A 24142-nucleotide genomic window follows, 5' to 3' on the forward strand; every position below is an offset into this window, starting at 1 on the left:
TTTGTATGAGCATGTCAAAGAAATGGAACATTGCCTAACCGTAAACACAGTCTGGTGTCTGCACAAGTGGGGCGACACATTAACCCCACGGCTTTTTCAGTGGCTCAACCATGTTTGGATCATTTTTGTCATTGACTGCTATTTCAGCAGGTATAACTGCTGTACAGGGACAACATGGGCATGCAAGTAGAAGAATTTCTACTTCTACATTTTTTCTGTGTGTGCACGCACACGCGCGCGCGTGTGTGTGTGTATATATTACTCTCCACTTTCCAATATTTACACATCCCACAAAGCCGAAACGCGGCTCTCCCACGCAGAAATAGCCCAGGAGTGACTTTGGACAGGCCGTTTTTTGAAAACGGTCAAAGAGTGACCCGACCGGAATCCGAATAATATTTCGGTCTCCGATAAAAACAGTTTACTCATTAAATCATGGGTTTGGGGAGGGGAATAGATGATTCTCTGCCATAATTCAGTGTGGGAGGACAGCACAGGAGTTTTAATACCATGCACATTTAAGGGAAGAGAGGTGAGAGCCCTCAAGACAAGGGGCATACCGAAAAAGTTTCGGAGACAAATGAGTAGCGAGGGAGTGAAAAATGCAAAGCAGATGTTTTTTGAGCCATTTTAATGGCAATGAAACATTACTGATGCCATTACTGAGCTCTTTTACTGCTGCTTTTAATCCTTCTCCTGCCTGAGGTAAGGAACCCCTTGTGGTGCAAAGCAGCCTCTTTGCTTTAGAGCGACAATTTGAAGCCATTTCCAATTCATTTCCTAATCTGCCATAAGGCTTTGCAAGGCTTCCTTTGCAATTATTATTTCTTCAGAGAGGGAGAGGGGAGAAAGGAAAAAAACATGCAGTGAAGTGGGAAAGTCATAGTAGTCAGGTAAATTTGTCGTTCTCCTTTGGGTGTATATTTCACAACACGGTTGCTTGGTTGCTTTGAAATGCCACAAGTCAGGCTTTCTTTTCTTGCAGAAGTTTTGAAATTATAAACAGATACCGAGGCTTCAGTTGCCTCTTTTAAGCTAATGGAGTAAGGAACTGAAGACGGCTCTTCACAGTGGTCGTATACAGGCACGCTTCATTTCAGCAGGCTAGGGCCAGCCCTGCCGACGGGCCGGTGCATCAAGTCGAGCATGCGGAGCGCACAGCATCACTCAGACCTCCGCTTCAGTCCAGAAACAGTCCCAGGGTCTCGCGAGGGCCTCAGGGTCTCGCAGGAGCCCGAGAGCTGTGGCTTGAATAACAAGGAGCGGCCCCGTAGCTCCTACCACTATTGAATGTCCGTGATAAAATGTGTGGCCCGGTGCTGTGGGAGCAGCGACTGGGCCTGAGGGCCAGCTAGCAGGAAGATGTGTCTGCTGGCTGCGTTAGCCTCATCATGTAGGGCTCTGAGGAGCTCTTCCAGGGGTCTGGCCCGGGGGCTGCAAACAGCAAGGATGATCACCGGAAGCTGCTGTGGCCGGCTGGCCGTACATCACACCAGTGGCAGAAGCGTGGAAATGCGAGGCTCGTAAATATCTCTGTCCCCCAACACACACCCGCATACACACAAATGCACGCATGCGCACACGCAGACGCAGAGGGCCCCGTGACAGTGCTGGTGGAAGGATGCCGTTGTCGTTGTGATTGACTGCTACTCAGCCTGGCTCAAGGCGGCTCGTACGGCCGCTAGAGCTGGAGGCCCACTGCCAAGCACTGGTCTTTGGGGGTGGGGCTGTGTGCACAATACCACACACACACGTCCTCACAGACATTCACGCACACACATGCACAAAAACTCTACACATCCACGCGCACACACACGCAAACTGTCTCCAACCTCTACCTCTCTGAGACATAGCTTTGCATCTAGAAACCTTTATACTGCAATTTAGCGGTCTGGCAATGCAGAGGTAATGTAGTGATGAATGTAGAAACATTAAGAAGCCCAGGGTAGGAAGGCTCGCATAGTGGACGTGGTGAAAAACAGTTGTTCTGAGTGAGTCATTTCAGATCTACGCAGGGTAAATTCATTTGAACAAAATCGAAACCAAGAAAAGCATTAAATCATGATGCTTTTATTGGCTACAATAAACACAGCTTCTCTCTTTCTCTCTCTCTCTCTCTCTCTTTTTTTTTGCTCTTACTACATCTCTCTGTCTGTCTTTCAGACACTCATAGACAGAAATCTCAGATAATCAAAGGCCAGTAATTAGCCCTACTTGCTTTATTATAATTGGGGGCAGGGGAAGGTTGCTCATTCGCTGAGATTTTTCCCCCTCAGTAATTGCATACTTTTACATTACCCGAGCTTGCCTGCTCATTTCCTCTCTGGTGTTTTTTGAAAAATGTCTCTGTCTTCTGCGGCTAATTTCACCCTCGCCCTGCCTCTTGTCTTTAGCAAGCGGCGCTGGTTGCAGGGGGCGGGGGGGGGCAGCACGCCTGGAAAAAAAAGCCGTCTTTTCACCTTTTTGGGAGCACCACTGTCTGTGCTCTCGTGCGGCCGGTCCTTGACGCTGTCCAGGTCCACCGAGCTGGCGAGGGAGTGTGGCACAGAGAAAGGGAGAGTTTATTTCCTGTTCTTGTGAATCATATATCAGTACAATTCCCCTCTGAGCTGTTTGGCAAGGGCGGAATGACGGGTGTCATTTATCATACAGTCTGAAAGGGGTTGTGGGAAAAGGGATTTGAATTCTTTCGGAGGTGTGCGGATTCTCCTTAGTGGGGATCATTAAATGGAGGGGGTTTTTCAGTGAGAGGATGTGAGAGACTGCTTTAGGTTTTTTTTTCCTGTGTGCTGAAGTATAGGCTGCATCAATCTTTCTGTCTTAAAAAAAAAAAGCTACTTTTGTGAGGTGAAGATATTTTGAGCTGTGATCGACACAGCTACTATTTTATAAACCAAAATCCTACTTATTTGTAATTAAATGTGTTCCAAATAAAATCAGCTTGTTCTTTCACAAATTTGGTGCAAGCCAACATACAAACAAACTGTCTCTTGTATCTGTGATTGAATGAGCGATTATCGAGGGAATGCTAGTTTGAGGTATGTTTCCGTTTGTGCTTAAACGAATTCTGAGTATCCCAATGTGTTAGCAACACTTTCTCAGTTCACACGGCTCACCGAGACGAAGCATCTGGCTAATGAGAAACAGCAGACCCTCAAACGCTGCTCTTTGCTGACACTTCCTAACTGTCATCAGCATATGATTTCTCACATTTTGTACATGTTGATCGCATAAAATGATTTCTGATGTGCTGTCAGCAACTCGTCCTCAACTTACCACAAAAATATGTTGAGGTTGGATTTACCCACAAGAAAACTAGCACTAAATCCCCTCCTCCGACTGTGGCCTGCTTGGCACTAGTATATATGTTAAGGAACTGGACCAGTCTCTTTTAGAACAGCTGTGTTCAAAAAGCTGATACCGGTTCAGCTCTCGTGTTTTTGGCGAAAAAGAAAAGTGGTGCTCAGCTTGATCACGGCCATCCTGATCGGCTTTCCCTGATGTCCTTAGGGTGAGTCCAGGGCGATCCAGCCGCGCGCGCGCGCGTGTGTGTGTGTGTGTGTGTTTTTGGGAGTGGGGTCTCCTGAAAGTGGGCTGCAAGCTTGTCACACACAACCCTTCCCCCCATGCAGGCTGTAGTAGATGCCCCTGAGGTGAATGGAAACATTAGGTTGTTGCCAGACTAATTCACGTCTCATCCAGGCCATGAGGGGAGCGGTCGAAAAAGAAGCTAGGTACTGCCGGGTGAAGTCTGTTCATTTCCAAATGGGAAGGGAAAAAACAAAACATCATTTTCTGGACAGATCAATTATAGCTTTTGTCACTGTCTGTTGTTCCTAAAAGTACCTGCCAATAAGCGGTTTGTTACCAACACTAGTAAGAGAGTCTGCTCCACCTGCTGCCCTCTCTGCGTCTCTCCAAATGCACTGGGTGTGTTGACATTGTTTTACCAACTCACCCAAATGTTTAATTGCAATTACAGTCCCATGATGGCTCCCCAAGGGGAATATGATTACAATTAGAAAAAAGGGGGAAATGTTCATTAATTAGACTGTTCAGAAAGGAGAAGCAGAGATCGTCTTAAGCCTAGAGGTCCACTGTGGTTTGGCAGTTTAGTAGCACAGTTTAGTAACACAGGTTTTTCGTACAGGCTTCCTATTGATGGGCTCTTTTTAACAATACTGATACTGCCCTAGTTAAAAAAAAAGCTTATTATGCGATTAATTTGCATTTTCTGTGATTCAGAATTATTTCCCCCTTTCCTTTTGAAGTCGCTGCATAATGTGGACGGATTATGAGACGTATATTTTTGGATCGAGTGCTCATCTTAGATCCTGAGCATTCTGTAGGCCGATACTGTTAATGAGGTTGATTGTCTTTAACACAATGGTCAAATGGGTGAAGCTCGTCTTTCTTTGTTCTGTTCTTTTAACGGACTGCAGAAGCCGTAGTGCCAAAGCTCCTTTTCCCTCAGCACAGCAGTTCATTAGGTTATGAGGCCAGGCCCCAGCAGAAAATGGTCATCTAGTTTGTGACCATTGTCTTTGATTGATTGCCAAACCTTTAGGTGCTGAGTTGGTGTGTTTGTTCCTGTGTAATTGTCTTCCAGATGGCTGGGCTAAGTGTTCTTTAACACGTTTACAGTCGCATTGTTAAAACGGATGGCTCAGCGGTGCGTACACCACACTCGCGCCCTAAACCTTTGAGGAGCAAACAAAAACACCAGCGTCTTTTGTTTTGCCCTCTGTGTCGTGCGCATCCCCCCGGATCGCTGGCGAAAGATCCGCTCCGGGTCCGTCCGCGGAGGCTCTCGCAGTGGGCTGGGATGCCGCCCGAGCTTAGCCCGACATTCATCTTCGGAGTTTTCTTAGCGGAAGCCGCGTGGTTGTAAACGTTCTCCTGTCGCGTAAAGGCAAGCGTAAAGGTGGCGTGAGAAATGAGCCCCAGCCTCAGAGCAGTGGGGCTGTGGAAAGAAACGGAGAGAAGGAGAGTGAGAGGGAGAACACATCTAGGTGGCGACACCGGTCATCAATCACGTCCCCTCGAGGGGCGGCGCAGCTGAAGCTGGGTTGAAGCGCTATCTGTCAGACGGCTCCGCGTGCTGCATCACTCCGCCATCGGCGCGCGCCGGCGCCCGTGACCGTGTAAACAAGCGCGAGGGCGAGCCCAGCGTAGCGGACAGCACCTGGACAGCACTCTCGAGCCTAGCACGAGAGATATCACACCAGGCGTACGCCGCGATAGGCTTTGGTTTGAGGCTGTTTGTTTATTTATTTATTTTCTCCGAGAATACGGCTTTCTCGGTGATAGGGAATACGGCTTTGTGTGATGTTGACGGATGACTGTAAGAGGATGCCAAATGCAGTGATGTTAGCCTGCCCACTGCGGCTGCACGGATCCCGTTTAAGGTGACGTGACATCAGATCGGGTCTTGTACTCAGCGCCTTGAGGTAAACGCATCCAAGGCCCCAAATCTCTTCACGTTAAAAACTGAACAAATGTGAACCATGGTGTAGTGAACGTGACTAATGATGTACGATCGGGAATTAAAAGCCATGAAAGAGGAGTCGAGAGGGCGGGGACTGTTAGTTTACAAACTTCAGAGGGGAAAGGAAAAAAATCTGCCATTAGCCGTGTTGGGCCGTTGAATAGAGCCACGAGGCGCCCACCCCTACCTCCACCCTCCTGCGATGTGGAGCAGCAGCTGTCGATAGCTAGCAAGATGGATAGCCGTTCTGCATGCCTATTGATTCGGCACAGGCCAGAGGTATAAGTATCATTTGTCATTTCTGGAATGATGCGGAGCCCTAGTTAAAACCCAGAGACGGGGAGATGGCCGGTGCCGGGGGGTGGGGGTGCAGAGGAGCAGGTTGTCTGGCCCTTTGATGAATGGCTCCACGGCTTTTTGGTTTTGACTGGGAGCGGGGGGGGGGGGCCCTTTTAAGCAGCTATTTGCTTTCACGATTCTCCAAGAACAACACGGCGAAGGGTCCATTTGCCCAAGAGCTTAGCTCCCCTCCCCCCCAACAACACGTACAATCACACAACACACCCCTCCTGCAAGCAGGGTGGTCTGACCCGATGGGATCCTACCATAGAGAGCACGTAGGCCACCTCAGGTTGACAGCCGTGACTGTGGTCGCATCAGAAGCTCAGAGGGCTTGTGTAACATCAGATTTACACCAGCGTCGTTAAGGGCTGGCCACAAGCTGATCCCAGAACAGCGCGGAGCATACAGAGCACTACTACAGGAGGGTGATGACGATCGGCAACAGCACTCTTCACGTCCTGGCTCTATTTACACAGTATATACATCAATTAGGATTCAATAACCATTAGTCGGCTTGCATAGAGAGGTGTATGGCAGATGAATAAAAGAAATGTTTGCTAGTCAAATACCGAGCAACCCTCCAGAATCCCCAGTGCCTTCTCTTTGATTATGTTACGCTTTTTGGCACGTGGCCAGCCAGGGAGCCGGCTTCATTACAGTATGGATCATCTTTTAAGACCATTTAAGATCACAGGGTCCCGAGCCGAGTAAATAATGAGCAGTCCAAGACAAAGCGTCTCTGAAGTTTATCGAGCTCCTTGCTTCAGTCGTCTTCTAAAGCCTGCTGCGGAAGATCACAGCATTGCTAAGCGCACATGCGTCTTATTTGACTCATCCTCATATCTTTTTTTTTTTTTGTCTCAAGTGCATCAGGCTTTTTGTTTTCCATTTTTTAGATTTTTTACATGATGTTTTATTTTAAGACACCAGTACCTCTGAAAGATGAAGTTTCTTAAAATACCACACGACTATGCTGGAGGAGAGCAGACAGCGGATTGATACGGGGATAATGGCAGCACAACATGAAAATCCTCAAACAGAAGAATGACAAGTAATTACTTCAGGTGTCCATCAAGCTGTGTTTGAAAATGTCAGTGTGGGATCCAACATGATAGATGTACAACTTCAGAATCTACAGAAAAATAATTACTCATCTGAACGATGCGGTTGGGGAGAGGGTAAAACAGAAAAGGTGTGTGTGTGTGTGTGTGTGTGTGTGTGTGTGTGTGTGTGTGTGTGTGTGTGTGTGTGTATGAGTGTGTGTGTACCTCATGCTAGGCCTTAGCAGTGTGTGTGGGAGTGGGGTGTGTGCTTGTGTGTGTGGTGTGTGTACCTCATGCTAGGCCTTAGCAGTGTGTGTGCACTGCAGGAGCACTATTGTTGCCTGGGTTTCATTCTGAACAGCCAAAATGTCATCGTCCAGCTGGAGGGAGATATTTATGTGTTTCAGCGAGTGGGCACACACACACTAAAACGGCACTTGCATGCGCACACATCTAGGCCCAGCAAACCATGGTGCAAGGTTACAATCTAAAACACAACAGCTTGCTCCGTGAAGCCAAGTCAAGAGGAGGTCTGGCCTCTGACGCAAAGCCCATGTCAGTTCCTTTAGAGTGTCAGTTGACGACATTGACATAAGAAACACTGCAGCCGGCGTGAAAGAGGCGTGTGAAAGCTCAGTGCCTTATTGTTCACTTCCCCTGGTCTTCTCAGCCAGGATTGAAGTTTTGGGAAGAAACGCCAGAGGATAACGAAGCTCAACACTCATTCCTCCAAGTGCCAAAGTACTTCAGAAAGTGACCAGCCAGAGCGAGCATAGACAGTGACGTTCAAAGTGCTGGACTGCATAGGGCTCAGCGCCCTGCTGCTTCAGAGGTCCAAGGGACTACCGCGCTCTGACGCTCCGGTTTTTCATCCCGCGCTCCTGTTTCTCACCCCGCACTCCCGTTCCTCTCTGCATCGTCACCACGCCACATGTGGCAGAGGCGGCAGCGTTCCCGGGCTGGGTCTCCTGGGAGAGCTGGTGCGTGAATTGTCATCCTTCCCTTCCCTAATGCCCCTTGTGCTTGAGTGGAGCAAACAGGCAGAGTGTGTATGGTGTCCAGGACAGATGTTGGGAATTACTCACACCTCGCTGCTCTATTGTGTGCTGTTTGGAGGAGCCAGGCTGATGTGCAACGCAGGGCTTTCAGACTTCCATGGCTCCTGCCGTGCTTCTCTCGGTCTCTCTCTCTCTCTCTCTCTCTCTCTCTCTCTCTCTCTCTCTCTCTCTCTCTCTGCCTCCCTGGCACATTCTTTATCTCCCTGTCCTCCAAAAGTTTGACCTGTCATTCTTTGCAGTCGGCACTTGTCACAAGAACAGTGGGTTGAAAAACATCCATATTTGAGGGGAACATGTGTGCGTGCGTTTGTGTGCTTTATTTGTGTGTGTGTGTGTGTGTGTGTGTGTGTGTGTGTGTGTGTGTCCATGAGCACTCACAAGTGTTAAACTAAACTTAAAAAGTCAAAATCTGGTATCTAAGTTCCTGGTATTCATTTTAACTATTGATAGTTGGGTGCCATATATCTGAGAGGTAAAACACAGATCATTCCAGTGACAGAATCTGCTAAATCAGAAATCCTGCAGTAACAGTGTGCAGACACCTGTAACACTCTTTTCTGGATCCATTAAAGGGACTGAGAGCCCGATTTTTGCTGAGCGGAAGGCGATCGTGTGTCGATCCCTCACCGAGAAGAGTCGAGGCCAAGCGACGTTATCTGGGCCTCTGCTGGGCCTCTACCTAATCTGGCCACTGGGAGCCACAGGGGCAGAAGTGGGAGCAGGACCTAGTACTGGACAGGGATGCATCTTTAATAACCATTGATATCACCACCCAGAGCCAAGACACAGAGAGAGAGAGAGCGCGAGAGACACAGAGAGAGAGGGAGAGATAGAGAGAGAGAGAGGGTGGGAGGGAGGGAGGGAGGGAGGGATGAGGAGAGGCGCGCATGTTCACTTTTTAATTAAGGCTCGGTAGTGTAACTCGTCAATGTACATTATTGGAAGAATGAACATCAATGCCATTGCTTTTTCTGCCCCTCCTTTATCTCTGTCAATGATTCAAAGACATGATTTATGGTCGTGCGCCGTCTTTCAGGATCATCCATCAAAGCGGCGGGCACCGCCGCCCAGCCGCCCGTTGTAAATCATTCTGAAAGCCTGTCACTCATTTCCATTAGCCGCTCCTCCGCCGCGCTGGGCCACGCCTCTCTCCCCTCCCCTCTGCCTATTTCCTTCCCTCTCTCACATTCTCTCTCGCTCCCTTCTCTCCGCCTCTCTCCCTCTCTCTGGTGCTCTCCTTCCTTTACCACCTCCCCACCCAGCTTCGAGCCCAGCCGTGGGCCGCGGTGGGGTAGCCGCTCTGTCTGGCCGCCTCGTCTGCCCGCCTCTCTCTCCATAAATTAGCCGTCGCCAGCCTCATGAAGGGGTGCGCTGTGCTGGTCTAATGATCTGTATGCCCTCCCACCCCCATTTACAGCTAGCGGCAGCGTCCAGCCGGCGGAGCTCAATAACGCTCAAGCGGGAACGAACGTAAGGTCGCTCCATCCGTGGCTGTAATTGGGAAATGGTGTGTGGTGGTTTTTGACAGAGAGACGATAAAAGATGTCTTTTTTTATTTAAAAAAGAAAGCAAGGATGAAGTAGGGAACAATACTTAATTTTTAAATCATAAAATGTAATGATATATGTATTGCATCTTACATAACTGACACCCAGGAAGATAAAAGAGGGAAATTATCTGCTTTAAAGGAATTTGAGAACGGTTGAGTGCAGTTGCCCTGGTGCTGACGTTTCTAGAACACCGAAGGACTGAATTGGGGGCTGGTTGCCATCATTAGATTTACAAGTCCAGATCTCTGAATGCATGAACAAACAAAGATAGGCAGAAAAAAAACACATTCCAAACCTCTGAACAACTTATATTTGCACGGTTTTATAAAATAATTTGATTTTGATGAGGTATTTTGAAATAAAGTGTACTGTTTTGGAATAAGCATGAATATACCACAATTTTTGTGCTACAGAAACATAGCTTTATGTTTTTGTAATGTGAAACATCTGTCTAGTTTTACTAACGGCAAGGTGTTGGGTTTCACTCACAGGGGGGAGGCACAGTATCATTGATTAGTTACTGCAAAATAATCTAACTGTGATTAAGCATATTTCCTTTACAACAATGACTACTTACCTTCCATCACCCTGCAAAACTATTGCCAGGGAACAAATGTTTTGTTTTTTGTTTTTTCCATTGGATTAGTCATTCATAGGCAGGATCTGATTTAGCCACTACGTCAAAGTAAGGGTTTAGGAAATGACTCATGCTTTTTCATTGGCTATTCAGACCAAAGGGACAGCGATGGAATCCACATTTTCTACAAAGGCCCAGCCGTACTGATTTCTACACAAGCTTCCCGGCTGAATTATTTGTGAGGTTTAAATTACAGCTAAACTTCAGCGCTAACTCTAGCTCTTAAATAGCGTATATGGGAGCGCACGTTTATGGAACAGTGAAAAGTTAACTCCAAAGAGGACTGGCAGCTTTGCTCAGTAGCTGCCGCTTGTCAGTTGGAAGTCTCATGGCCTTTCACTCGGGTCGCTTTTTCGTTCTAATCAACAACTCCATATCAACGCGACAAAATATCCGCAAGTGTCAGGAAGGCAATGTTAAGGGTGGAAAGTTTTTTTTGTTTTTTTTTTCCCCCTTTTTCTCTAGGAATGAGCTTGCCAACCCATCTCACAGTTTGGGCAGACACTGTGTGCGGCATGGCCTGTCACCGAGTGACAATGCTCACCAGGCGAATCCTGAAGTTAGCGCTTTCGCGGCGACTACCGGCTCCTAATCATTGCGCCGAGGACGCTTGACAACAGCGAGCGACAAATTTGCCATTAAAATGAATGGCAATGGAGAGGAGAGTGTTTTGGAGGCAATTTTTTTCTCTCTTCAGTGCGTCTCCCCCGCCGCCTCACGGTTGTTTTTTTTTTGTTTGTTTTTTGGCGGGAAAAGCCTCCGATCCTTTTCTTTTCACTCGTGCCACCAAACAGCCTTTGGTGCCGCTCTGAAAGTGACAGGACTGCGTTTCTGCTGCACGTTTACCGGCGAGCATCGCTGTGTTTAATGAAAGCAAAGTGACAATTTCCTACTAATGAACTTGGAATGCAAAAAAATATAAATAAATAAACGCCTCCTTTTTCTGAAAATGGAACAGAAACCCTGGTCTAAGGCAAGGTGGAACCCAATGCAAGGATGTACATGCTTTCTGTTCCCTCCTAAATGCCACTACCGCTGCGAGCTGACCTTGATGAGAGATTTTGTGACCCGTTTGAAGGTGGCACTACAGCGCCGGCAGAAAAAGACACTGGGACTTTCCTCATACAGTGTCCTAGCATTAATGACTGATTCCTGTAATACTGGCAAGACAGGCAGATGCCAGAGCTTACACAAAGCTGTCACTGCTGCACAGTGTGCGAGGGATTTGCTTTACCTGCCATAGACCTGCAGAGTGATAGCTGGCACCACCAAAGAACCTTTGTCATTAATCAATTAACGCTTACAATTTGCAGGAAATTTGCGAAACTCCTATCTGGATATATGATGGATGGCAGATTGCCATGCAGCGTTCTCTGATACCCCACTTCTTTGTCTTTCTGTACATCCAGACCTTTTTATATGTGTCAGGCAAGGTGACTGAGACGGAGCCCACACAAGGGCTTTGCTCATATCAAACGGGGGGGGGGGGGGTGTCCCAGAGGATCCGCCTCCATCGTCAGTTCCCTCCCACTTCTGATGTGAGCTCGCCGAGAACGCTGACAGCCCCACACGAAGCCTCCGCACAGAGCACAGGAATGACACAGCGGCTGCGGTGGCTCTCCTGCTCTCCAGCCATTCACGCCGCACCGCATAGCTTTTGATGCCGTCATGAGCCAAGCGCTCGCTCCATTCTCAGCGTGGCAAACGTATTCAATTCACTTATGAGGCAGTGCTTTTCCTCATGGCTGCAGTATGTTCCTATGAAAACCGTAATACAATAGCGGACTGCGTGAAATCCATAGGTAAATGTCAAGTGGAACGAGAAACTGAGAGCTAGGCTACACTGAGGTGCTTGTGTTTGTCTAATCCTCTCTGCAGGTGTCAGGAGGGGCATTGTAAACTCTGGGAGGCTCAGGAGGGTGTAAGTGGGCTATATCCTCCTCACTCGTCAGTTTGTAAAACTGGGGGGGGGGCGTTCTTTGGGTGGGGCTAATCTGGTGTAGAGGAGGTGCCAGCAGCCCTTAGAAAAGGCACTCTTTCTTTCCATACGACACAAACATTCCTGAGTGACATTTGATCAGGGAAACGGAAAGCCAAACAAGACATTAAGCTTGCATTAGCGCCACCCCTTTTCACATGTCTAGGCAGCAATGTGTGAGAGCGAAGGGGAGGGACACTAGGATAGTACGGGCTTCTGGGCCCCAGGCTTCCATGAGGGTGGGGAAAGGGTCCACCCATCCTGCACAGAGGCAGGGACCAGAACCAGAGTCCAGGAGCAGACTCAGAGGCAGGGACCAGAACCAGAGTCCAGGAGCAGACTCAGAGGCAGGGACCAGAACCAGAGTCCAGGAGCAGACTCAGAGGCAGGGACCAGAACCAGAGTCCAGGAGCAGACTCAGAGGCAAGGACTGGCCCTGGAGGCCAAAGTGCTGCACTGGCTGGGTTTAGCCTTGCCCGTTTCCCCCAGTAAATGAGACGTGACTGCTAGTCATTTTCTTACTACCAGCAGTTGTGTTGCACTTTTCCAAAACCCAAGCAAGGTTAATTTAACTTATTTTCTTTGGTTTTTGTTATGGGTTTGAGTGTTGTGTATTTGGTAAAAAAACTGGAGAAGAGGGTATGTGGGAAGAGTGGATGATAAGAATGAGGCATGAGGTCTCCTGAGTGATGTATTGTTCACGTAGAGTTTGAGTAATACACATAGACACTTTTGATTAGATTTGGAGTTATCAGTCTCAGTGTCAGTTGGTCATCATTTCCATTTACTGATTCAGTCTAGACTAAGTAGGGCATGTCCCGACACAGGCCTTGGTTTACAATAAAAGAGAAAGGATTTCTAGATAAGCTTTTGCTTCCATAGTCGTGAAAAACATGTCTTACAGTTACCCTAGGTTTTGTTGGTTGTTGCTTTATGTTGGGTTAGCTGAGGATTACTTGTATAAAAATTACTTACCTTTTTTTTTTTAGCCCAATTTATTTCTTCTAATATTCAAGTATGCATGTGTGCCTTTTTTTAAACATACTCTGCTCTTTGACAATGCAGATGTCTTCTCTGCTACAGCATGGCTGTGAATGTCTTTATCATTATAGATGTCTGGATAGGGAGGTGAGGATCCTTCCCCTCCAACAATTTTCAGCCACAGATGGCAAGTGGCACAACTGGGATTCAAACCTGAGCCCACACCTCTGCTAGACTGGGCCCATGACTCAGTGCAGCCTTGGGGAAGGGTTTTTCTTTCTTACAGTGCAGCTGTAGGGGATGGTACTCAGTGTGCATAGCTGCAGGTCCACAATTGTGCAAGCCTCTGCAACTTTCCTACTGTCTTCCTTGAATTGTGAATCTGAATTTGATTATACTAGACCATTAAATATTTAACGTGTGGGCGTATGAAAGCCAGACATTTATCTGCATGAGTAGCTCATGTTTAGTGGAGGACGTAATGCACTTTAAGTAACATCTTCTTCATGCATACCAAAATGAACTCTAATCTCGCACCTGGTTCTCAGTCTCAGTGAGGGACGAGATGCCAGGAAGCCGCTCAATGTAAAGGTAGAGCAGCCTGCAGTCGCTCTGGAACCCCTCCAGTCTGCATTTGGGGTTTCGGAGCAGCACATTAGCTCGCAAAACATGTCTCTGTAACACAGCAGTGGAGCAAAAATACTAAAAAAAAAAAAATCCAAAATATGTTTATGCTATTTTCATTAGATTAGATTGCTTTTGTGTGATGAAGCTTTGTCAAGATCTTTCTGGAAGACTGTAAAGCGATTCTGAACTTTATAAGCAGTAGCTCTGGCAAATGTCACCTAATCTTGACACTAGCCAGTACTGGGGGATGTTTATACAGCACTACATTTACCATGAGCGCAATATTGGCAAATGGTTTAATTCAGCATGTTACAGATTAACTGAAGTAATGTCAGCATACAAATTGTATGGACTCTTTGCAATGGTTTAGACTGATTTACTGAACAGGCAAATACCCAAGTTTGGCTTATTAATTATGTCAACTTGAAATTTGATCAGGAATGTTTCAAAATAAGTCTTGGTGGTAAAAACGAAACCTCAGCTACAAGTGAGGCCTACTGCAAGCTTTTATTGTCTATAAGATTTAAAGTGTAAGAGAGAGGAAATACTCTTCTCTCAGACGCCGCATTTTTGAGGTCATTTTTCAGTACTGTAAAAGCTTGAATTTACAGCCTTTTCTTCTGTTCGAGTGGACAGGAACGTTCCATTCTGCCTCTGAACTTTATTATATCCCCACATAAAACACAGGCACTGATTACACAGTTCAAATAGCTGCAGTACCCCACTTTCCTGCCTGTCGTATTTGTCGGCCTGCATAGCGTGCAGAGAGGCTGGGCTGGAGTAATCGAGAGCTTCCCGACGATGCTGCGATTCATCAACGTCTCCTTGTGCTGCAACTCCGCTTGCCGTAAGACTCTTGAAGTCTATATAGGGCACACTTGGGTAAACCCACAGTGCTCGTGGTTGTCATAGCTCATGACAGAAATCAATAGCCAAACCGATATATCCAACAAAGGCATGCCTGTGCAAGCCCCACTCTGGCACAAGCGGCTGGTCTGGGTGCAGAGAGATTACGCCACTTGTCTGGCCCGCATCGTTAATGCTGTGTGTGTGTACGTGTGGTGTATGTTTCTGTGAAACACGTGCGTGCTGCATTCTTATGTGGGACACGGCAACCCTGGTTCTCTCTCTCTCTCTCTTCCTCTCTCCCTAACCTCCTCTCTCTCTCCCCTTCTCTCCGTTTCCCTCTCTTGTTCTCTATTCCCCTCTCTCTCTCTCTCTCTCTCTCTCTCTCTCTCTCTCTCTCTCTCTCTCTCTCTCGCTTTAAAGCATGGCATAAATCCAGGAGATGAAAATGTCATGGAGCAGGTTCATTTTGCAAAGAGGTTTTGATTGCCATGCGTGTGTAATTGATTGTCCCAAGGACAGGGGGAAATCTAGAAATGTCATAACAGCCTCTGCTTAGGTCTCTCCCACCGCTAGGCAATCAATGAGAAGTAAAAAGAGCTATCGATTGGTGCACGTCCGAGAAAAAAAAGACAGGGGGAGGGGTAACTGCAGCATGAGACGGGTGAGCGAGCCATGGCGAAAGTGGCACAGGCGTGCAGACCTGTCAGCGGCACCTCGGAATTAGAGCGTCTCCTGTGAAGATAGTGTTACCCTCTCGGATGCTAACAAAGGGCCCCGAATACTGCAGCTGTCTCCTACCTAAGTCCTGCCTGTCCACGTTAGCCTGGGCTGATCAATGACAGAAACATTGCCGCTGCCGGGATAAATGTTGATGTTACGCCACCGAAATGCTAGTAAGACTAACAGAAGGGCACTCGCGAGGGGATGGGGTGAGGTGGGGGTTTACAGGGCTGCAGGGTTTCATAAGAACTGCAGTGATATGACACACACTTTATGTACCTTAAATGAATACAAATCAGACCCTAGAGTGAATGTTAACTGACAGATTTACACCACACACAACTTTGTCCGTCTGGCCGGGAATGATTAGCCAACAATGGTGTAATACGTAAAGCACAGGTCCATGGAGAATTAAGGTACTGACCACCTTTGGAGGAGCAGTGATGTCAATGTGACCAGGCCGCGTAATTCTTTGCACTCCCGTAACGTTTGGCCAAGAAACAGCTGGAGCGAAAGTAGCTGTTTTGTCTCTGCTGTTTTCAGGGGGTTCGTTTAAAAGCAGAATCAATCTAGGTTGAATGGACGCCCAGCGTGAAGCCATTTTGGTTGGCCTATTAATATTACAGCCTTTTTATTCTGTGTGTTGTGAAGTCAGATTCTCTAGTGGGACAGTCAGCTTTCTGTAATTTTTTTTTTTTTTTAAACATTCATTGTCTTCCGTTGCTCTGTTTAAAGGGAGAATAATTTCAGTGTCAGACATTATAAACTTGCTCCCAGCACTCTTAATGGTGTGCCGTTTTTTCCTCCAAAAGAAATGATAAGGATTACACTCACATTCTTTGATCTTTTACACTGTAATCATTAATGCATTTGTTAAAGTATAGTTTCTGGTTTGATGAACAAAGTACATCAAAATGGCCGACACTGCTGGCCAATACTTCTGCATTCACTCTAAATTATTTTTCATTGCAGTTCTTTAATCAAATTTACAGTAATCATAGCAGACTGTAAAAAAAATGCCAATTCAGCTACTGTTTGTGTGAATCAGGCATGAACAGCAGAGTGCGTGCGCTGCTCTGTGCAGCCATTTGGCAGACGACCAGCAAGCTCTCGAAATCCAGGTCTTGTTATGCCAGAAGTCTGTTCCAGCGGATTAATGTTATAAACACTTCAAGTGGCTGATTTATGATGGACACCCTAGGTTTTCTGACCTTTGCATGTCCCTGTCTGAAGATATAAATTTGTTGTGACACAGATTGGAGGGTTTACAGGAGTTTATGACATGCTAAATCTCTCCCAATCCGTATGCCAGTCCCTTCTTTTGTATGGCAAGCTCAACTGCGGACAGACTTCACTGCTTTGAAGTAGCACAGTGCATAACACAGCCTCATAAGATCACTACAGCTGATGGCCCTTCCTGTGTTCATACACAGCTAAAGCACATGGGTGATGCTACCGGCAAGCATTTATGCACCAGCAAGCATTAGGCTTAATTAAAATAATATATATTGAACATTACTAAAATGAATACAAATGGCTGCTGTCTCAGTTCAAGTTATGTGTTACTTGTTTTATTGACTTTAACATCAATATTACGGTCAGAGTGTGGAATTTGATTGTAATTGCCCAGGCTGTAATATTGTGTCCTGGTGTCGCTGTAGTGGTTTATGCAGCACCCTGGCCTGACGCGAAACGTCTTAAGGGGGTGTGCCCTTGCATTCGGTCCTGTATTTCAGAACCCTGCCACTTGGCAGAGATCAGAGGCCGGCAAACTGTTACAAATACTTTAGTAAGGAAAGGCTAGGCTTTTATTATAGGATTTTGGAGGGATCTGGATGCCTGAGGTTAATTTGTGCCTTTTGGTGGCATTAAAATAGAACAGCACATGCAGTTCACAAACCGTGATTTGGTGCAAGAAATACAGGCTATTTAGTATTTAATTTTATATATATAATATATAGTTTTTATTTTATTTTATTTTTTAATGAGTACAAAGTCTAATTTAAGTCACACTGATGTGAATGCATTCTAAATGAATGGAAATTGCTGAATTGTTTGGTATGAGGTAAATCAATGCACTTTGAAAAGGTGAAGTTGGAGTGAAATTAGAATGCAAATTGCTTTAGATTCACTTAAACTGCAGGTAATAAATATATGCGTTGGTTGATCCACATTGTCAGAAAGTGTTAACATTCAACAGCAGTCTATTTAGCAGAGAGAGTTTGTCTTAAATCCTTCTTGGGTTAAAGTGCACTGCTACATATTTTTCTCCCATACACACAGACTATAGACTATAAGTACATTAACCTCATTGAGCTTTTCTCATGCAAGCCAAGGGCTGGAGTGAATAGCACCAGAGTAATCTTTAGCCTGCACACAAAATACTTATACACAGTTTTGTTCTCACCATTAGATGCACTCATACAAACACCATGAACATGCAGAGGTATGCATAGCTATTCCAGTCTGTTTTGTTACACTTGAAAGACTACAGGGAACTATGGTTGGTTGACTTCTCTGTCAATATCCAACACATTGCAGCCACAAACAGCTGAGCAAGAGCTGTGCCGTGTTTTGTTTTTTGGGTTTTTTTAGAGTTAGCCTTTTAGTTTTAGTATTGTTTATCATGTGTTGTCAGTACATTTTTCATATCAGGTGGCACCTAGTTTGTAAGGGTAAAGGCCAGGATATATACCAAGCTGCTGTCTACCAACACATCCGTCACATTACTGTCCTCGCTGAAGTCATGAAAAAGAGACACAAGAGACAGTCCATAGCACTTCTTATATGAAATCTATATATACACCCATTTCAATACATAAAACATGACTCTCTTCTCAAGCACTGGGAGAGAGTGAGCATGTTCCAGGAGGCAATCACCCATCTTGGTCAGCCGTTTGAAAAATCTTCATTGCAGTAGATCAAGGTCACTATCCATTGGGAGTCTTCTTGCGTGTGTGAGGCAGCCCCCTCATTCATGGGGCCCCATTCTCTAGATTCTCTAGATTTGTTTTGAGAGTATGAATCGTGTTTCCATCTTCATCCATTAGCTGGCAGCAGTTCACCTCCAGGCTCCCTCTTGAGGCACCTCTGAAATATTGATAAAAAAAAAAAAAAAAAAAAGTCTTATTTTCAGAATCCAAAGGCTGAGGACCTAGTGGGGGTTGCACGGGGTAGTACTTTTAAAGCTCACATGCGACGGTTCTCCACATTGAGTGTCCTCTGTAACTCAAAAAGGAATATCCACTACACAAAATGCAAATGGCTGGTCCAGACTGGTAGGTTCTGTGTATATTTAACTAAGAGCACCTCTGCTTGTGAAATTTGGAGTGCCAACCAAATGTAGGCTTATAAAATATATAGTTTGAGTTTCTGCTAAACTCAGTGACAGATATAATTGACTCACAGAATTGATGTACTATACAAATGCCATATTAGAAATGAAGGCACATGATACAAAGAAAAGATTTCATGTGAGTTTCTTGTTTTTTATTGGAATTGAAATTAGGTTTAAACAAACTACAGTTCTGAAAAACACCTTTTATGTTTTTCCTTGGTGTTCTTTGATTACTTTAAGCTCAACCTCCTTTTATTATACTGATTCTTAAAAAAGATAATACTTTTATGATACATTTTAGACCATTAATCTACAGAATGACTTCACAGCATTTCAGGTCATCTCTCATTGCATTTGGAAGATTTTCCTAATGAAAAACAGAGCCCTGTAAAATTGCCATATGTACTCACTATGATTAGACTATGCCTGTGTCAGAATATCAGGTACTTACAATAACTTTTTAATAGATCGTTTGTAATACCATAAGGCTTAGAAGAAAGTAGCCTTCTGCCAAATGATTTGACTAAAGATCCCACTGAGCGGAGGATCTTTTCTGAATAACAGATACTGCATAGGTTCCCACAAGGCAGAGAAGGCCACTTTAAACCATAATAATAAATGTTCCAGTAATGTATTTAGAAATTGTGGTATATAATTCCTGAATCATACAAATACATGGTACATGTACTGTAGCTTTAAGTCTGCATAGAATAAATCACTCAAAGCTGATAAACGCTTCCATTTCTGTTGTGCTTTTTGCAGTGTATGAGCCGGACGAAGACGTTGGTGTCCCTGAACCAGTGGCAGAGGAGGAGGGAGAGAACGACATGGGGACGGAAGAAGACGGCTCAGAAAAGACCAGCCCCAAAATTCCAGAGGACAAGGAAATGGACAACAAAAGCAGCTACAGCTTCCAGAACTCTCCTGTCAGTGTCTTGTCCAACCAGGAGGTAGAGCTAGAGTCCCGTCTCAGCGATGGCAGCGACAGACTATCTGACTTCAAGACGTCCTCCCCACCAGAGAGCCAGAGGGACAACGAGAGCCACGGTTCAAAACCGAAAGATGACATGTACGGTAGTTTGGAGAAAATGAGGGCTGCTTATGCCAGCTTCCTGTCAGAGTCGTACTGGACAAACGTTGGACTAGACTTGAAGGTCGGTAACAGTGGCAGCAAGACGAAATGCGACAGCACCAATGGAAGCACCAAAGGCGAGTTTGACTGGCACCAGGACGCCCTGTCCAAGACCCTGCAGCAGACTCTGTCCCCAAAACCTGCGTCAAAGCCCAATCTGTTCAGCTCGGTCCATCTGTACAGACAGAGCAGCAAGGCGTGCGGTGCTGTCTTCACAGGGGCCAGTCGCTTCCGCTGCAAAGACTGTAGCGCGGCCTATGACACCTTGGTAGAGCTGACGGTGCATATGAACAAGAGCGGCCACTACCAGGACGACAACCACAGCAAACAAGGAATCGCCTCCACTTCGTCATCAAAGAGTAGGAAAAGGAACCTGCAAGACATGGAGGGCAAGGAAGATGCCCAGAAAGTGCTGAAGTGCATGTTCTGTGGCCATTCATTTGACTCTCTCCAAGACCTAAGTGTCCACATGATTAAAACGAAGCATTACCAGAAAGTGCCTTTAAAAGAACCAATTCCAGTAATCACTCCAAAATTAGTTCCACCAGTAAAGAAACGTGTGTTCGAAGCCACAAGGCCTTGTTCTCCTGACTCCACCACTGGCGCTACAGGCTATAGTGAGGCTCAAAAGTCAGCTGGCCTTGCAAATACTCCAAACAACCGATATGGCTATCAAAATGGTGCTAGCTACACATGGCAGTTTGAAACGTGCAAATCTCAGATTCTGAAGTGCATGGAATGTGGAAGCTCACATGATACTCTTCAGCAGCTTACCACTCATATGATGGTCACTGGTCACTTTATCAAGGTGACAAATTCAGCCTCCAAGAAGGGTAAACAGTTAACTCTAGATCCTTTAGCCATAGAGAAGATGCAGGTGCTAGCAGAACCCACCACTAACGACTCTGAGGGAGACAAGGCCTCGCCAAAAAGCACTGCATCTGGAGAATCAGAAAAGGTTCTCCAGAAAGAAAAGAAACCTGACCAAACTGAAGAAGAGAGAGGCAAGAATGATCAGCAAGATGGCACAGATCAAAAGCCTACTGATGCTGGCTTTAAGTATCCATATCTACGAGAAGAGGACCTGGAGCAAGGAGCCAGTGGAGGAGGTGACATACTGAAGTCTTTGGCTAATACAGTGGCCACAGCGATCAACAAGGCTCAAACAGGGACACCTAGCTGGAGTGCGTATCCTAGCATCCATGCAGCTTACCAGCTCTCAGGCGTGATCAAGAACGCTTCTTTATCAGCATCTCCTCCCATCCAGATTAAGCAAAGTCTCAACCACAAGCTAAGGCCCATTGCCCCCAAGGGGAAGTTTTATCAGGGACTTCGAGGACTCGAGAGTTTCCAGGGACATCACAATCCGGACATTAAAAAGGAGAGGAGTAGTGCATCGGATGGCAAAGAGAGTCAGAGCAGTAAGTTTGATCTGGCAGAGAATGATGACAGTGATTGTCAGGACGATTCCTCTTCCTCTTCAAAGCTGGATGCAGACTGTGTAAGTGAAGGAAATGACACGATCAAAGAGAAGTTGAGCCCAGCTTTTTCTGACGGAGCCAACCCATCACCAAGCCCTCCTGCCAGCAACGGGCACAGCAGCTCCTCAGAGATTGTCAGTGAATCCCAGGAAGTCCTTAGCATAAACCCTCTAAGTGCACTACAGTCTGTACTAAACAATCATTTGGGGAAAGCAAATAAGCCAAGACAAGAGAGGGATCCACCTCATCGCACCCAGTCCATATTTTCTGAGCTGAGCCAAGGTGTAGAGAAACCAGTCTCTGTTCTAACGTCCTCTGCTGTCATCAGGGCCAGCAACTTCATGTTCACAAATAATGACCAGCCAATAGACTTGACAAAAAACAAACACAGAAAACTGAATTCCTCTCTGTCATTACAGTCCTCCACCCCGATGCCGCAGAAACATGCACTGTCTGACATTGCTGACATGGTAAAGGTTCTGCCCAAAGCCACGACACCAAAGCCCTCGATGCCATCGAGAGTGCCTGCAATGAAACTGGAGTCAGATGTGAGGCGTTTTGAAGACGTGTCCAGTGAGGTGTACTCAGTCCACAAGCGTAAAGGTAGGCAGTCGAACTGGAACCCTCAGCACCTGCTTATCCTTCAAGCCCAGTTTGCTTCAAGTCTTTTTCAGACCTCTGAAGGCAAGTATCTTCTCTCTGATCTTGGTCCTCAGGAACGGATGCACATCTCCAAGTTTACTGGACTCTCTATGACCACCATTAGCCACTGGCTAGCCAACGTTAAATACCAACTTAGGAAAACAGGTGGGACCAAATTTTTGAAGAACATGGACACTGGCCACCCAGTCTTCTACTGCAATGACTGTGCGTCCCAGTTCAGAACGCCATCCGCTTTCATCTCACATCTTGAATCTCATCTCGGTTTCCAGATCAAAGACATGAGCAAACTGCCAATTGAACATCAGACAAAAGTAACGGAGCCCGAACTGACAAAGGTTTTCAGTGTCAGACCGACAGAGGCCCTGGTGACCGAAGAAGACATTGACTCAAAATTCAAATGCAAACTCTGCAGTCGGACATTTGCCAGCAACCATGCGGTTAAACTCCATTTGAGTAAAACTCACAGCAAATCCCCAGAGAATCATTCACAGTTTGTTGAAATGGACAAAGAGTAGCTTGGTTAATTTTTACTACCTGTAGTTTTGTTGTTGTTAAATAACTGTAATGCTCTGCTTTTACAAAACACGGGTCTTTTTTTCATAATGTTTCAAGTAGCATTACGTAGTATGCTTATAAATTTTAAATGAATCAAGTTTCATTATATTAAAGAAGAAAATGGTCACACTGGCTGAATTAGAAGGAAGTGTAAGTAAATACATTTTTTAAATATGCTAAAATTAATACATTGACATAAGTCTTTGCACCCTGTTCAAATGCATCACCAGTAATTAAATGTATTACTGCTTGAAACATAATTGCTGTTTGCATGCAATAGCTCTGGCTATGACTACTATTTATTTGTATGATATGGCAAGTTTTAATTGTATTACTTTTAACAACAAATTGATTGATGCATTAACTGTAATTTTCAGCTCCAATGACACACCTGAACGGACATGCAAATGTTCAGACAGGTAGCCAAACACATCAAAACATTTACCGAAATGTACAGTACATTGCTCTGTAAAATGTTTGTGTTGCAATGATAGAACAGAAAAGCACTTTAATAAATGTTTAATCAACAGTTTAGGCTCAGATTCAGTGTGTGAGCTAACAGATTTAGATAGGTTTGACATAAAAATGTCTCACATCAATGTATATATAGCATTGCAGAAAAAAAAGTGTCTCAGAAGGAGCATAGTGAGACAAAGAAAATACTGCACCTTTTATACCAGTACAAATAAAACATTAACATTTTTTCTATCTGTCTGGCTGTGGTTTTTAGAAGTACCGCAACAATGTTACAAGGTCATTTTCAAATTAAATATATTATTCCCATTTTTGTAGCTGCTCGCAGAAGACATACAGTGCAGTCTGGAAGATAGACAGGGATGCAGTTTAGTTGTTTTGGTTCTGTTCTCCAGCACATTTGACATTAAACAATGGTTTTGGGCCAAATTGCAGAATGTAAGCTTTAATTTAGGGGTAATAACATGTATACAGGGAAATCCATATAGGAATCGCAACCCTTTTTTCTACTTGGTCCTTCCATTTCAGGGCACTATAACTTGGAGCCTTATCAGAGAAGACCCTATAGCTGCAAATGACTATAGGTCACACAGTTCAGGCAGTAATTGATTGCAAAGTATTTGGCACCATGTACTAAACATGACAATTTTATTTGTTACTTTGTACAGTGGTGTGTTCAAACTGATACAACTGTGTGTAAAAGGGCAGAGATTGCTATATCGATTACATAGTATTAATGTAAAATCCTCATTTTAACCTCTGATCTCCTAGTCATTGTTTCATTTCAGTTCATATACAGTGTGCTGGAATGGAGTCAAACCACCCCAAGTTAAGCCTTTGTCCAGTTACTTACAGACTGTAGTTTGTCCACATTTATTTCATTCTTTCATGTTCTTTCATTTTTTCTTCTTTCTTTCTTTTTCATTTTTCATTTTTTAAATTAATATCTATCACAAAGTTAGCTCCATTTTTGCATATGCTATGAACCCTAGCTATATCATAACAATTAAATACATCACCCTCATCCTCTCATGTTCCAGAGCTATTAAAGAACAATTACCACCCAAATTCATAAACATCTTATGCTTTTTTTTTCCAGCAATCAGGTCCTCAATTACTACTCCCGATCACATCCACTTAATAACTGGCAAACGACATTTGATGGGAAATCGAGAGGAAAGCACCTAGATACTGTGGTGATTCCAGCATTCTGACACCAACCTGCAA

At 45.3% G+C, this 24142-nt stretch overlaps 1 protein-coding gene across 3 annotated transcripts in view; it reads left to right on the plus strand.

Annotated features, from left to right (window-relative positions):
• tshz2 (teashirt zinc finger homeobox 2) overlaps window positions 1-23149 on the plus strand; it is a 41017-nt gene extending 17868 nt beyond the window's left edge. For 2 of the 3 annotated variants that reach the window (XM_027008318.3, XM_027008319.3), the window contains exon 2: window positions 19373-23149. In XM_027008318.3, coding sequence (XP_026864119.1) covers window positions 19373-22401 — 3029 coding nt within the window. In that variant the 3' untranslated portion in view covers window positions 22402-23149. Of the gene's footprint in view, window positions 1-13226; window positions 18552-19372 lie in introns of those variants that run through there. The other variant, XM_081704299.1, reaches the window with a different exon arrangement.
• The last annotated feature ends 993 nt before the right edge of the window (window positions 23150-24142 follow it).

The sequence above is a fragment of the Electrophorus electricus genome, chromosome 21 (genome assembly GCF_041902795.1).
Source record: "Electrophorus electricus isolate QZ-2024a chromosome 21, ASM4190279v1, whole genome shotgun sequence".
NCBI lineage: Eukaryota > Metazoa > Chordata > Actinopteri > Gymnotiformes > Gymnotidae > Electrophorus > Electrophorus electricus.